This window comes from Cetorhinus maximus, chromosome 10 (assembly GCF_964194155.1).
Source record: "Cetorhinus maximus chromosome 10, sCetMax3.hap1.1, whole genome shotgun sequence".
Taxonomy (NCBI): domain Eukaryota; kingdom Metazoa; phylum Chordata; class Chondrichthyes; order Lamniformes; family Cetorhinidae; genus Cetorhinus; species Cetorhinus maximus.
Window position 1 is genome coordinate 122,406,326 of NC_135888.1, and position 14,487 is coordinate 122,420,812.

A 14,487-nucleotide genomic window follows, 5' to 3' on the forward strand; every position below is an offset into this window, starting at 1 on the left:
GCGGGCGGTGGGGGGGGATTCCCCAAAATTCCCCTTAAGGTTGGACGGGCAGGTCCTTTAATTGTTTCAACGATCCTGTCAATGGCCTCAATTGGCCATTGACAGGTCGGCGGGCCCGCAGCTGATTTTGCTGTGCCCCCGCCTTCCTGAAAACTTAAATATGGCGGGATGACATTGGGGGTTGTGCCCGATGTCATCCCACGTCATTTTACGCGTCGGCGAGCGGGCCCCGCCCCCTGCTCGCTGACGGCAAAGTTCTGCCCATTAATTCTCACAAGGATTATCAGAATACAGCAACCTATAAAGCATGTTCTGTGGAGAAATTAAGGTGAAATTACATTGATCAAAAGAGAGCCTTTTTTTAATGTTATGAATACTTGAGGACCAGAAATGTACGTATGTCTCAAATGTGAAAGTGCCATGAAATGTCACTTGGTCAGGCAAGCATGTAATGCTTCAGAAGAAGAAAATGTTGAACAATGCCAAACACTAGTTAGGCCACAGCTGGAGTAGTGTGTGCAGTTTTGGTCGCCACACTATAGTAAGGATGTGATTGCACTCGAGAGCTTGCCGAGGAGATTCACCAGGATGTTGCCTGGGCTGGAGTGTTTCAGCTATGAAGAGAGACTGGATAGGCTAGGGTTGTTTTCCTTAGAACAGAGAAGGTTGAGGGGGTACTTGATAGAGGTATTCAAAATTATGAGAGGCATAGATGGGGTAGATAGGAAGAAACTTTTCCCCTTAGCAGAGGTGTCAATAACCAAGGGGCATAGATTTAAGGTAAGGGGCAGGAGATTTAGAGGGGATTTGAGGAAAAATATTTTCACCCAGAGGGTGGTTGGAATCTGGGACACTGCCTGACGGGGTGATAGAGGCAGGAACCCTCACAATATTTAAAAAGTATTTAGGTGAGCATTTGAAACACCATAGCATACAGGTCTATGGGCCAAGTGCTGGAAAATGGGATTAGAATGGCTGGCACGGACATGATGGGCTGAAGAACCTGTTTCTGTGCTGTATAACAATAAGACTCTAAGGATTGGCTTATTAAGCTTCTCCCTCCATCTGCTCTTACAGGGAGTATGTTTACTAGAATGATACCTGAAATCCAAAGGTTGAATTATGAGGAGATTTTACACAAGCAAACGTTGTACACCCTGCAATTTAGAAGATTAGTGGGTGATTTGATTGGGGTTTTCAAGATATTAAGAGGGACGGATAAGATAGATAGCCAAAACTATTTCTGTTGGTTAAAAATAGGGACTGAAAAAAAAATCCCTTAACAAAATCTGAGATTTTAACCAGCAATAAACCTGCCTTAAAGATCCGTACATTATGATTACATCAAGGCTTGCAGCATTAATTATTCCAACACAGAAATATTCTCCTCCCAAAACCTACTAACATTATTAAATGTGGCCAGAATGATATGTCGCTCCAACCCTGAAGTTTAAAGAATTAGAGTCAGGGAATTAGAGTCAAAATATGTCATGCTCTCAATGATTAATCTTCTGATATAGCACAAAGTCAGCGAAGGCAATTTACAGAATCACAGAGTGCAGAAGAGGCTCTTCGGCCCATCGAGTCTGCACCGACACATGAGAAACACCTGACCTCCCTACCTAATCCCATTTACCAGCACTTGGCCCATTGCCTTGAATGTTATGACGTGCCAAGTGCTCATCCAGGTACTTTTTAAAGGATATGAGGCAACCCGCCTCTACCACCCTCCCAGGCAGCGTCACCATCCTCTGGGCAAAAAAGTTTTTCCTCCTGCCCCTCATCTTGAACTTGTGTCCCCTCATGACTGACCCTTCAACTAAGGGGAACAGCTGCTCCCTATCCACCCTGTCCATGCCCCTCATAATCTTGTACACCTTGCAGGGCTTGATCCTACTTCAGGGATTCAACTTGAATGCACTAAATAGTACTTCATTTGAAGTATTTAAAATGAAACTGCACAAATTCCCTACTCTGCATGGAGCAGCAAGGTACTAGTTTAAGGTCAAAACTATTTAGGCTGGAATGCATTCTGAAGCAGGATACGAATGGAGGGGAAGGGTGGTGGATGGAGGTGAGCTGTATAGGCTGAATCTTTGTTTCACGTTCTTTGTTTTGTACAGACGACTTACCTTGGAGTCACTGGGATGAAATGGAATATCACAAGACACTAGCAAGTTTTTTAGTTCAGCTTCACTGTAGGAGTTGAGCTCCTCTGGTTTGAAAACCTCATCGTGTAACAGTCTCACCAGCATTCTTGGATTTCCTGTTGAAAGCAGGAATGGCATGTAATTCATTCTGGGTCAATCACACAAATAAGTCTCTATGATCTGTAAGATGATGTGAAATATCTATATTTCAAAGGATTTTTCTACCTTTAATTCTTTTCTTTTAAAAAAGATAAATTAAATTATGATTAGCATCTTTATTTAAACCATACTAGTGCTGCAGATATTGTAGAAGTGATAATCTTTTTGACAAGTGGTGCAGGTCATGGTTGACAACAAGAAGAATTGGTATTTATATAGCTCCTATAACGTAGCAAAATATTCAATGAAGATCGAGACCCTGTGAACTCCATGGGATGAATTTTATGGGCCTCCAGCAGGTGTGCTTCCAGTGGGAAGGCGCGCAAAATGGGATGGGTGCCCATCCCACCACCTTCCCACCCACCTCCGAGCTCACTCCTATAATACAGCGGCTAGGCAGGCGCCATAATAAAATGGCAAATTAAGGGTTAATTAGGCTTGTTATCATGAACATTGACCTTAATAATATGTTGCCCGTGCCAATTGTGTTATGGCCCACACAATAATACATTTGGCCTGGGCAGCCCCCCTTAGATTGAACAACCCCCTTCCTTCCTACCAGCTCCCTCTCTTAAACCAACCCTCTCCCCTCCACTGCCCTTTCCTTAATGCACCCAAACCCTCCCGGCCCAAGGCCTCGTGCTTACTTGCTCCGGGGACCCGAGGCCTTGGGCTCTTCTCTTCAACTGCTGTCCCAACAGCTGCCACTGATGCCTTCCTGGCGCTGCTGGGACTAATGAAGCTGCATCTCCAGAGAGCGGGACTTGCACCTCAGTGAGGGGCGGAAGTCCTACTTAGCCCTTGTTAATGAGCCCTGCAGCGCTTTATTGCTGTGGGGCTGTTTGGTATAGAGTTGGTTGGCTTCACACCGACGTGGTTTCCAGAGGGGATGGGGGGGCCCGTGTCCCCAAACCCCCCACCACATCCACCCCTGGAATTATTCCACCCCATATAGCTAATATATATTAAAATGAGAGATTAATGCTTGTATCATAATCAAAAAATGATTATCTAGCAATGATCCATGGTTAAGTTACTTTGGATTAATAACTGTATGCTGATTATTAGCAAAAATCAATTGCTGGTGGCTGCTAGGAATATATTATGACTCTTCCTCTAATTTTTGCTCTACCCAATGTAGGAAGGAAATCAGGAAATCCTGAGCCTCTGGTCAGTGCTTCCTTGTTGTCCATGCATCAAGATCAGGGACTCGTGTAGAAACACTACATTTAAACACACAAAAATTGTGTCTTACCAGCAACTGGCTGTGGCTGAGGGTTTTTATCTTTCTCACTATTAACCACAACAGATGCCCTCAGGAGTGGCGGAATGAATGGAGCAATTATGGAGGCATCAAATTTTGTGATGGGGATACTGGATGGAAATACTGCTTGTTCTATGGCTTCATTCTCCATTGTGGACCAAAAATCCTCCACGTTTACTTCATCTGAGGTAGGAAAATCAGGCCATGTAAACTGGAAAAGAATGTCAGAAAAGGATAAAGGTACACATGAAAAGGCAATGCAGTAGTGTACTTGGTTAATGCTACATGCTGTGCGTTCCCAACATGTTGAATTCATTTGCTGCATCAGCGAAAAAAAATAACATTAAAGTTAACTGAGAGCCATATGAGGGATTACGCCATAATTCAGAGCATAAATGCACACCTACTGCTACTGAGGTGTACAAGATCAGGAAGATATTCGGTTTAATCCCCAATGTGTGCTATTTTGGCTGATATCAGGCTAGAGTAAGGTAATTGGTCTCAGTTCCTAAGCAATTAGGTCGGGGAAAATGAGATAGCAGCTAGCGTCGCCACTCCAGAGCATCACCAAAAAGTGTCTGTGACCATCAGATGAATACCGGATTTCTCTCAGTTGTGATGTGATCTACGTTAAGACAGTAGGTTACCTGCCTGCACATTAAGCTGGATTTGTATAAAGCAAAACTATGTTAACAGTAAGGCAAAATATGTATATAAGGAAGGCACTCAGTAGAGCCCACACCTCCGCCACACTGTGTTGACTCAAAATTGTTACAATTACACAGTTCTTTCTTGAGGCTTTTCCCTGCCTGGTTGATGCTCTGTAACTACAAAATTGAAAAAAGAAATCTTTGAGGTGGCTTCAGGCCGCATCCAACAACCTGCTCTGAAAATTCTGCTCATATTTTGATAGCTTGAGAGAAATTCCACCCTAACAGATGTGACAATCGACAACATTCTAAATAAAACAACCCACACCATTCTAAAACAAAATATCTCCCAAAGTTAATGGCTCCTTTAAAGAATTCCAGGATGCAGATCCGCTTCTTTGGCATAAAACTAATCAGTTCTTCCTTGGGCCGTACCCTATCTGTGTACCAAGTTTTGTTAAAATCCATCCATTGGTTTTTGTTTACAAACAGACTAACAGGGGTGAAAACGTTATCTCTGTCCACCTTCAGTGGCTGGTAAAAATGAGAATTTGAGATATTATGTATCGCGAAGAGGGCATAAATTAATAACAATCACAGGACCAATGCTCCTACTATAATTAACTGGTCCCTGATGAAATTAATAGCATTTTCCTCCTGCATTGATACCCAATCATTTTGTCACTGCAGCTGATATGCTTTCCTCTAGCTTCTGGAACTTGCGAATTTGGACTGTGACAGAGTGAAAGACCGGAATTTCGAAAGTTAAGGTACTTCTGACTTGGCAGGTTCATATTGCTTCTGCAAAAAGAAGTGTTTTATAGTCAAATCTGGAGGCATCAAAAAAAAATTCAGTTGATCAATCGGTCAATAAAATCTCATGCAAATCATATCATTTAGATAAGATACCCAGGAATAATTGCTTGACAATAATCTGGGTATGGGCTTTAGATGACTGTAGACCAAGCAGAGGCAGTTAATCATTTAAGTGGAACACAAAGACAAGCTGGCTCATCCAATTGAGCAGGCTACGCAGGTAATCAAAAACTTGTAAAGTCTGATTGATCAAGTCACTAATTTTAAAACATACCTCAACATTTTTCAGTGCAAGAATATTTTCAGGGCTTCTCTGTGCTACCTCCAGCTTAGGTGCTACTCCACAGATCCCACAAATCATGTCATTGTAGTCACGGATGGTGAGGGACTCGAATGCCCAATAACCATTCCACAGAAGCTCTTGAAGCTGATTTAGCTGCTCATCAGACAAGATCTTCTCTGGAAAATAAATCAGTCCACATATTAGACAACAGCACGAAGTTTCAGTTGGGGGGGGCAAAAGGTCAGCGTGGGGCTGGTGGGGTGAACCTACTGCTTATTCCGAATCATCGATGTAGGGCCCAAGCCATTTTAACTCCCAAGCCTCATCAACGTCGCAAGTTTCAACTCCTGCCCAAACCTGGCAGGAATGACCTGGACGTTAGCAGCATAAGAAAGTGAGCAAGGCAGGAGGCCACCATCATGGATCTGCAGAAGTATTTCCTAAATGTTAGGTAAGTTTTGGGGTGGGGAGAGGGCGGCAAAGGGGGAAGACAAGACAGGTAAGTTTTTTTTTATTAACATGAGCCTCGGCTATAATATCCTCAGTGATTGGAAAGCTCAACGGAGTATATCAATGACTAGAATGCAGCAATCCAATGATTTTCTCCTAGATTCTTCCATCTCCTATATGTTTGTCTATAACCTACAGTGAAACATGAGAACTTTTTATAATTTAAAAAATAATTAAAATCACTCCATTTTAGGTTTTGACTAAATGAAGGTTTTCCATTGCTCAAATCTTTGCAAATGTTGACTGGAATTCTCTTACTCTTTCCAGAATTAAATCTTAAACTGTTAACTGCGACTCTATAACTAAGCACATTTTTCGAAGTTTCCTTTTCAGTGCTGGAAGGTGCATTTACCCCATGTTAAAACAGCTGTCTCTTAGTTAAAAGCAGCTAATCTATCAATACCACGTGTTAAATTGAGGTTGGAGAAAAATACCAAAGTCTTAACACCAGGCATGCAAGCTCATGTCTTTTTACTGTTAGATTGTCTTGCTTCTGTTAGATCATGCATATAACACTTAGCCACGCTGAATTCCTATTCTGCAACCTCATCCCATGGTTAACCCAAATATAAGTGGGGGATTGAATCAAATCACAACTTTTTTAAAAAACATTTTTTTAAAACCCTTCAAAATACTGAGTTGACTGTGATGTGTTTGGTGGGATGTCATGAGATTGTGAAAGGCTATATAACTACAAAACTCAGGGCCATAAGGATAAGATAAGTCACTGAAAATCCAATAGCAAATGCAGGAGAAACCTCTTTACTCAGAGAGTGGTTAGAATATGGAACTTGGAGACACTGAGGCAAATGGCATTGATGCATTTAAGGGAAGCTAGGTAAGCCCATGAGGGAGAAAGGAATAAAAGGGCATGTTGATAGGGAATGAGGCCCATGTGGGCATAAACACTGGCAGAGATCATTTGGGCCCAATGGCTTTCTGTGCTGTAGACCCAATGCAACACACAGCAGTTATGTGTTAAATGTAGCTCAAAAGTTTTCCATTCGGCTGTTAGCTGGAAACATTGCTTATGAACTAGTTATGAAGGAAATTTAATTTAAATGCATCAATTGATAATATCTGTCTTGGTCAAATACAGGATAGTATTAGACTTTTAAATATGGGATGAAAAATTCAACATTATTTTAAGCAAATACATTGTTTTAAAAGAAATGGCTTTAAATAGCGATCAGAAGTACTTCCGTGCTTTTTAAAAATACTGTATCGGTGTTCTGCTTATGAGTGATGTCAATGCCGAAGAATAGAATGCTTCTCTATACACTTTGTTTCGATATCAATATGCCCAATTCACAAGGTTCAGATCCAGAACAAAACTCCCTCAGTTCTAACAATTTGCCCAAAACTCAGACTAACACAACCTAAATGCAGCCAGGCCTTTCCATTTCCAAATCAGTTATCTTTGTAATCCATCTATAAGAGATTTCAAATTTACTGTTAACTTAAGGATGGTCGATCATTATATCCCTTTACCAATTATGAAATGGATTGATTTAAAAGCAGAGAAGGAAAAGGGGATGAGGGAAAAAAGAATAAATTCAATGCAATAATTTACACAATTTGTAAAAATGGATGCAGAGAGAACCAACGATTTGATCAGGAATAAAATCAAACAGTTATTATGGCTAGGAAGAAAACAGCTCAGCTTGTTGGACTGCTACTACAGATTTCTCCTCATCTTCTAGTCACACACGAGAAACATTCACTTTGGCTAGACTAAAAGTGCAACTACACTTGTGGCAGTTACAGCTCTCTTATTTCAACTTGAGTCCATTAGCCCAGCGATTCTCAAACTCTGCAGTTTCAGGGGTTCCGCAATGCAGTGCTGGTCTTACAAGTAGGCAATTTCTCAGGATACCGTGGTCAGGCATAAACAAGTGAGTGGCGTCAGAAAGTGTACTCTGCTCCGCCACCCCATGTTCCTGTTCTTGTTCTATTCCTCCATCATTGCTCTGCTCCCTCCATGCACCCTTACTGCTTTCTCAGTCCTCTCCTCTCCATTCTTCTGCCAATAGACAGACTATGACGTGTGAAACAGGCACATCCACACCACCTGATTCCTGTAAGCAAATATGTTTTCTTAAAAAACATTATCAAAATATGCTATGCAGCACTTTCTTATGATTAATATATAGTGTTGTGATTTAGATGAGGGATCCCATCATTACTAATCAATTTGAAAAGGGGGTCCTTCAACCAAAAAAATTTGAGAACCATTGCATTAGCCTTTACATTTATATAACCTCACAACATTGAAGTTACATGTAAAGCCATCATTTTATTTACAAAAATAAATTTATTTTCATTGTTCATCAACATTGTTCTGACCTGCAAATTATCTGCACATCCCCATCAGTTTACAAAGAACAAAGAAAAGTACAGCACAGGAACAGGCCCTTCGGCCCTCCAAGCCTGCGCCGATCATATTGCCCCTCAAGTAAAACATTTTGCACTTCCGGGGTCCATATCCCTCTATTCCCATCCTATTCATGCATTTGTCAAGCTGCCTCTTAAACACCACTAACGTACCTGCTTCCACCACCTCCTCTGGCAGTGAATTCCAGACACTCACTACCCTCTGCGTAAAAAACTTGCCCCGCACATCTCCTCTATAGTTTTCTCCTCTCACCTTAAATCTATGTCCCCTAGTAATTGACTCCTCCACCCTGGGAAAAAGCTTCTGACTATCTACTCTGTCCATGCCACTCATAATGTTGTAAACTTCTATCAAGTCGCCCCTCAATCTCCGTCGCTCTAGTGAGAACAATCCAAGTTTCTCCAACCTCTCCTCATAGCTAATAACCTCCAGACCAGGCAGCATCCTGGTAAACCTCCTCTGCACCCTCTCCAACGCCTCCATATCCTTCTGGTAATGTGGTGACCAGAATTACACGCAATATTCCAAGTGTGGCCTAACCAAGGTTCTATACAGCTGCAGCATGACTTCCCAACTTTTATACTCAATACCCCTGCTAATGAAGGCAAGCATGCCATATGCGTTCCTGACTACCTTATCCAGCCGTGTTGCCACTTTCAGTGACCTGTGGACCTGTACACCCAGATCCCTCTGCCCGTCGATGCACTTAAGGGTTCTGCCATTTACTGTATAATTCCTGCCTGTATTAAACCTTCCAAAATGCATTGCCTCGCATTTGTCCGGATTAACCTCCATCTGCCATTTCTCCGCCCAAGTCTCCAACTGATCTATATCCCGTTGTATCCTTTAACAATTCTCTTCACTATCTGCAACCTCCAACCTTAAGTGTCGTCTGCAAACTTACTAATTAGCCCAGTTACATTTTCCTCCAAATCATTTATGTATACAACAAACAGCAAAGGTCCCAGCACCGATCCCTGTGGAACTCCATTAGTCACAGATCTCCATTCAGAAAAGCACCCTTCCACTGCTACCCTTTGTCTTCTATGACCAAGCCAATTCTGTATCCATCTTGCCAGCTCACCTCTGATCACCGTGTGACTTTACCTTCTGTACCAGTCTGCCATGAGGGACCTTGTCAAAGGTCTTACTGAAATCCATGTATATAACATCCACTGCCCTTCCATCGTCGATTATCTTTGTCACTTCCTCGAAAAACTCGATCAAGTTAGTGAGACACGACCTCCCCTTCACAAAAGCATGCTGCCCCTCACTAATATGCCCATTTGCTTCCAACATTGAACATACAAGCATTAGAACTACTATCATGCTTTCAATTTAACTGTTCAAAAAGATTTCACAACAAATCTTATCCAGGAACTCCAAACAAAAATAGTACACAGCCCAAGTGTTCTGAAAATTAAAGTGAAAGTAACTACATAAAATAAAGGGATATATCTCACAAGACATCTCAAAGCAGAAAAATAGTACCACAGGATTGCAATGCTGCAACTTAAAATAAGGTAATAAATCAGATTATCCAGAGTCTCCTGGCTACCTTTCAATAATAGAATCAAGGCCACCTGAAGCCAAACCGCACAAAAACTATTAAACCTACCTGTGAATTTTTGAACAGAGTTCAGTATGGGAGTGGTCACATCCCTTGGATCTTCCCCAAGCTTGATGTGGTTTCTTATTTTGAACAGCAAGTCCAAACTGACCAAAAGCTTGTTTCCGATATTAAATAAACCTAGAAAAGCAAGTATTAATTACTAGAATTCTTGAATTCTCTAAAATTTATTGAAAAACAGCAGACATTTGCCTCTGAAAATTGCTAGATTTTAAGAATTATAGCAATGAGAAATTGTGCATGACTAGTCTAGAAGTACAAACTAAAAAGGTTTTTTTATTCACTCATAGTTTAAAGGCCTGTCCACCGCGCTAGTTATTCGTTTTTAAAAAATTCATTCATGGGATGTGGGCATCGCTGGCTAGGCCAGCATTTATTACCCATCCCTAATTACTTTTGAAAAGGTGCTGGTGACCACCTTTCTTGAACCGCTGCAGTCCACGTGCTGTAGGTACACCCACAGTGCTGTTAGGGAAGAAGTTCCAGGATTTTGACACAGCGACAGTAAAGGAACAGCAATATAGTTCCAAGTCAGGATGGTGCGTGCCTTGGAGGGGAACTTCCAGTGAGTACATCAAAAGTAATGAAATATAGATTGAGTGATAATGACATTGAACTGTCTATGTTGCTGTTCACTGACTCCAGGTGCAGCATTAAGCTCTTACCTGAGCTGATGTCCGTGAAGTTATGAAGCGCGAGACAGTGGGGATTCAAGCAGATTTTCGCCTGAACTATAACCACCTGGAACTGGCTTTCTGTCAACAGCCAGCATTCCTCAGGGCCAGCTACTGAGCTAGAACAAAAAGAAAAATGCATCATCAGCAATGTGATGTTCCATTCTAATTGTATTTGTAAGGTTAAGCAACAAAATTAAGATTTAGGAAATCACAGCACAGGAATGATCAATGAGCCATCAGGATTGAAAATATCTGTTGGGTGAGGAATGTTGGGAATTCTGTTTCTTTTCCCAGTATTCCCTACAGCTCAAACCACTTACTAATGTTTTGGCACAACAAGGCTGTATGCAACAGGCTCCTATATTAACTGTACATGAAATAAATTCATTTCAAAGGGACACTGTTTTATTTACTTCTGCGGCATATAAATTGATGGCCATTAATTAAAATAATTGCTTTGTGTGTTTTTGGAGCACAGGAGAGGTTTATTACTCTGCACTTAACTCTTCAGTTTAATTATGAGTTGTTAACTTACTATAAGCCCATTAATGCCTGCACATTTCTCAACTGGTTGCTAAATCCAGGCAACTATCCCATTGATTTCCTCCTCTCCATTAGAAGGATCTTGCCATTTCCTCATTGTGTCCCCAACAACATGGCTGAAGTTATGGTGAAGAACCTCAGATACAAAGCTGCCTTAGGACTCTAACAAGGCGGGATTGACATTCCAGTGCACTACACTGGCAAAATGTAATGTGATTTTAAACACAGGTACCACTGAGATAGCAAAAATGATCTTGAGTTTGACAATTTGCCACCCCAAAAATTTGTGTCAACTTATGTAGAAAATTGTACTGTCACTTGTAGACCTGGCCTCTCTAGCTCAGATCTCAACTGCTCAGTATTATGTATGGACTCCAGGTCAGAAGCCATTTACCCCTCTGCATATACATACCACGGGAGCACTGACTAATGTAAAGAGGACATTAATCTCTCTTTGCTCCCCACCCCCACCATCATCAAGGGAAAATTTTCAAAAGAGGCCCCTGGGACATTCTTTCTCATCCATCCCAGCCACTTGCTGATTCAGTGATTGGAAAGCAAGGAAACCTGAAGAAAATATTTTTAAATGAAAAGCAAGGGTGGATAGAGAGAAATTGATGTACATTTTGTGGGAAGTGACAGGGGAACATAACCTTATGTATTTCGTACACGACACACAAATCTGTGCTCTTGATGAGCCCCAAATTAACTTCCTGCATTCTTTTTGAATCACATTATAGGGTCTGAGTACAGTTAAATGAAAAATGCAGTACAAACTAGCAGCTGAACACTAAGGACTGCATCCAAAAGTGCTCAGCAAAAGTAAAACGCTCCCACAGGACAGGGTTCAACAAAAGTGCATATAAATATACAATATGGTAGGCATCCAGACACATCACAAAGCTGAAACCGAAGTAGAGAAATGAACCTGAATAGCCTCAACACTGCCCTAAACACTGAATAGAAAGGATACTGCCATCTATTGGTGTATGTTTGAAATATCAGAAAAATGTTGAATGATCTCTAAATGCCAGACATTTCTGGCATTTTTTAATTCAAACTATTTAAAATAAATAGTGTAAAGTAATTTTGACAGTTTATAAACAAAATGTAAAAATAAAGTCTATTTTACATGCAATTTATAATTCAAGCAGATTATTACTATGACTGTACAGTCTTTAGAACATAGTAAGACAGCTCTGAGCAGACAATGCAACTTTAGAGAAGGGTTCACATAGCGAATACAGAATCACAGAATTGTTACAGCGCAGGAGGTGGCCATTCCGCCCATCCTGTCTGCACCGACTCTCCAAATGTGCATTTCACCTAGTGCCACTCTCCTGCCTTTTCCATGTAACCCTGCGGATTGTTTCTTTTCAAATAATCATCTGATTCCCCCTTGAATGCCTCGATTGAATCCTGACTCCACCACACTCTCAGGCAGTGCATTCCAGGTTTTAGCCACTTGCTGTGTGAAAAAGTTTTCCCTCATATCGCTTTTGTTTCTTTTGCCAATTACTTTAAATCTGTGTCCCAAGTTCTCAATCCTTTCACGAGTTTCTCCCTATCTACTCTGTCCAGTCCCCTTACAAATTCAAAATGAGGTTCCTTTCACTTTGGTTCCTGTGGAGACAGTTTTAGGCTTACAGCTGTTTTGATCTTACACTGCCTCTGCCCTGCACACGCAAAACTGCTGTCCGTTATACCCAGCACATCTCACTGAATGTAAATTCTCATTGTATCACCAGCCCCTTTGAACTCCACCTCTTCTAACAATAAGGCCCCTTTCATGGTACCTATTTTATTAGAAATATAAACAAATTGCTTGGTCTCTGCTAGCTAGGTGCCAGAATTCACTCCCCTTCTTGAATGCACTATTCCAAAAAATGCAAATGCATTCTACCTCTCTTACATCTCAAAACTAGTACATATCAAAGCACCCAGACTAGCTGGCTTTAATCCAATTAAGACATACCCACAGACTAAACCTCTATTTTAAAAGAACAATATTTCCCAATAATATTATATACATTAATAGCTTCATGACACTAACCAAGAGGCTATCAAGGTCATTTTGGCGAGGCCTCTATCAATGTCACTCTGAAACAGACTAATATGACTGTTTCTCAAGCTATCTCTTCCTTATGCAGAAGTGCTTGGTCTTCCAATGTTGAATCAACAGGTTAATGTTGTGCATTTGCAAAGTACTCCCCATTCCAAATTTACAGATAATAAACATTGTAGGTTGCAAAGTAGCAGAAAGGCACATGCTTTGAAAATTAAGCTTTATCTGTATTTCAAAGATTAATACTCATGAACGCTCACAGTTGGTCACTCTTTGGTTGAGATGCCTCTCCATATCGAATAGCATAGTCTAGACTTGACCATGACAGTGATATGGCCAGGTACCAAAAGGAAACGGCATCTGCACAACCGCAAGGACAAGGGAAAAAAATTGTTGGAGAAAGCAACAGAAATCCATCTCTGTGCACACACGGACTGGCAACAAGCATAACAGCGAGATAAAAAATCATCTTGCAGGACAGAATGACCTCTCACTGAAAGAAGTACCAGATCAGAAGAACATAAGAAATGAGTAGGAGTAGGCCATTTGGCCTCTTGAGCCTGCTCTGCCATTCAATTAAGAATATGATTGATCTGATTTGGCCTCAGCTCCACTTTCCTGCCTGTTCCCCATAACCCTCGACTCTCCTCTAGTTCAAGAATCTGTCCCTCTCAGCCCCGAACATATGTAATGACTCAGCCTTCACAGTTCTCTGGGGCAGAGAATTCCAGATATTAACATCCCTTTGAGAGAAGAACTTCCTACTCATCTCCAGCTTAAATGGGCGAGCCCTATTTGTAAACTATGCCCCCAGTTCTAGATTCCCCCATGAGGGGAAACATCCTCCCACCACCTGTCAAGTCCCCTAATAATCTTACATGGTTCAGTAAGATTGTCTCTCATTCTTCTGAACTCCGCTGAGTACAGGCCTAACCTACTTAACCTTTCCTCATAAGGTAACCTCTTTATCCCAGGAATCAATCTCACAAACCTTCTCTGAACTGCCTGTGTGATGACCGTTTTGCTTTGGGAAAAGTCAATGTGTGTGGTGTACCTTTACGATCAAAGTGAAACTAAGAAAATTCTAGCAATGTGTACTTAAACTTCTGGGAAGTGCTCGTGATCTAGGTTGCTATGGAGCTGAAGCAAAATGCAAACAGGGAACTAAGTGATTATCAAATTACAACTGGTCTCAAGACCCAGAAAGACAGTTATCTGTGTGCAGAACAGAACCTGCAGTTCAGAAAAGATCCTGGTGAAAAAGCAGGGAGAAGACTCTGAGACTAGAGCAGGGAATGTGTTATTGTGTATGTTATACAATTGGAAAAGACAGAGAACTGAAGAC

General features: G+C 41.3%; 1 protein-coding gene across 5 annotated transcripts in view; it reads right to left on the bottom strand.

Annotated features, from left to right (window-relative positions):
• hmgxb3 (HMG box domain containing 3) overlaps positions 1 to 14,487 on the bottom strand; it is a 77,034-nt gene that overhangs the window by 14,438 nt on the left and 48,109 nt on the right. For all 5 annotated transcript variants that reach the window (XM_078551066.1, XM_078551064.1, XM_078551063.1 and 2 more), the window contains exons 15-19: positions 10,523 to 10,650; positions 9,846 to 9,977; positions 5,314 to 5,498; positions 3,565 to 3,784; positions 2,133 to 2,266 (exon numbers count right to left, since the gene is read on the bottom strand). In XM_078551066.1, coding sequence (XP_078407192.1) covers positions 2,133 to 2,266; positions 3,565 to 3,784; positions 5,314 to 5,498; positions 9,846 to 9,977; positions 10,523 to 10,650 — 799 coding nt within the window. The remainder of the gene's footprint in view (positions 1 to 2,132; positions 2,267 to 3,564; positions 3,785 to 5,313; positions 5,499 to 9,845; positions 9,978 to 10,522; positions 10,651 to 14,487) is intronic.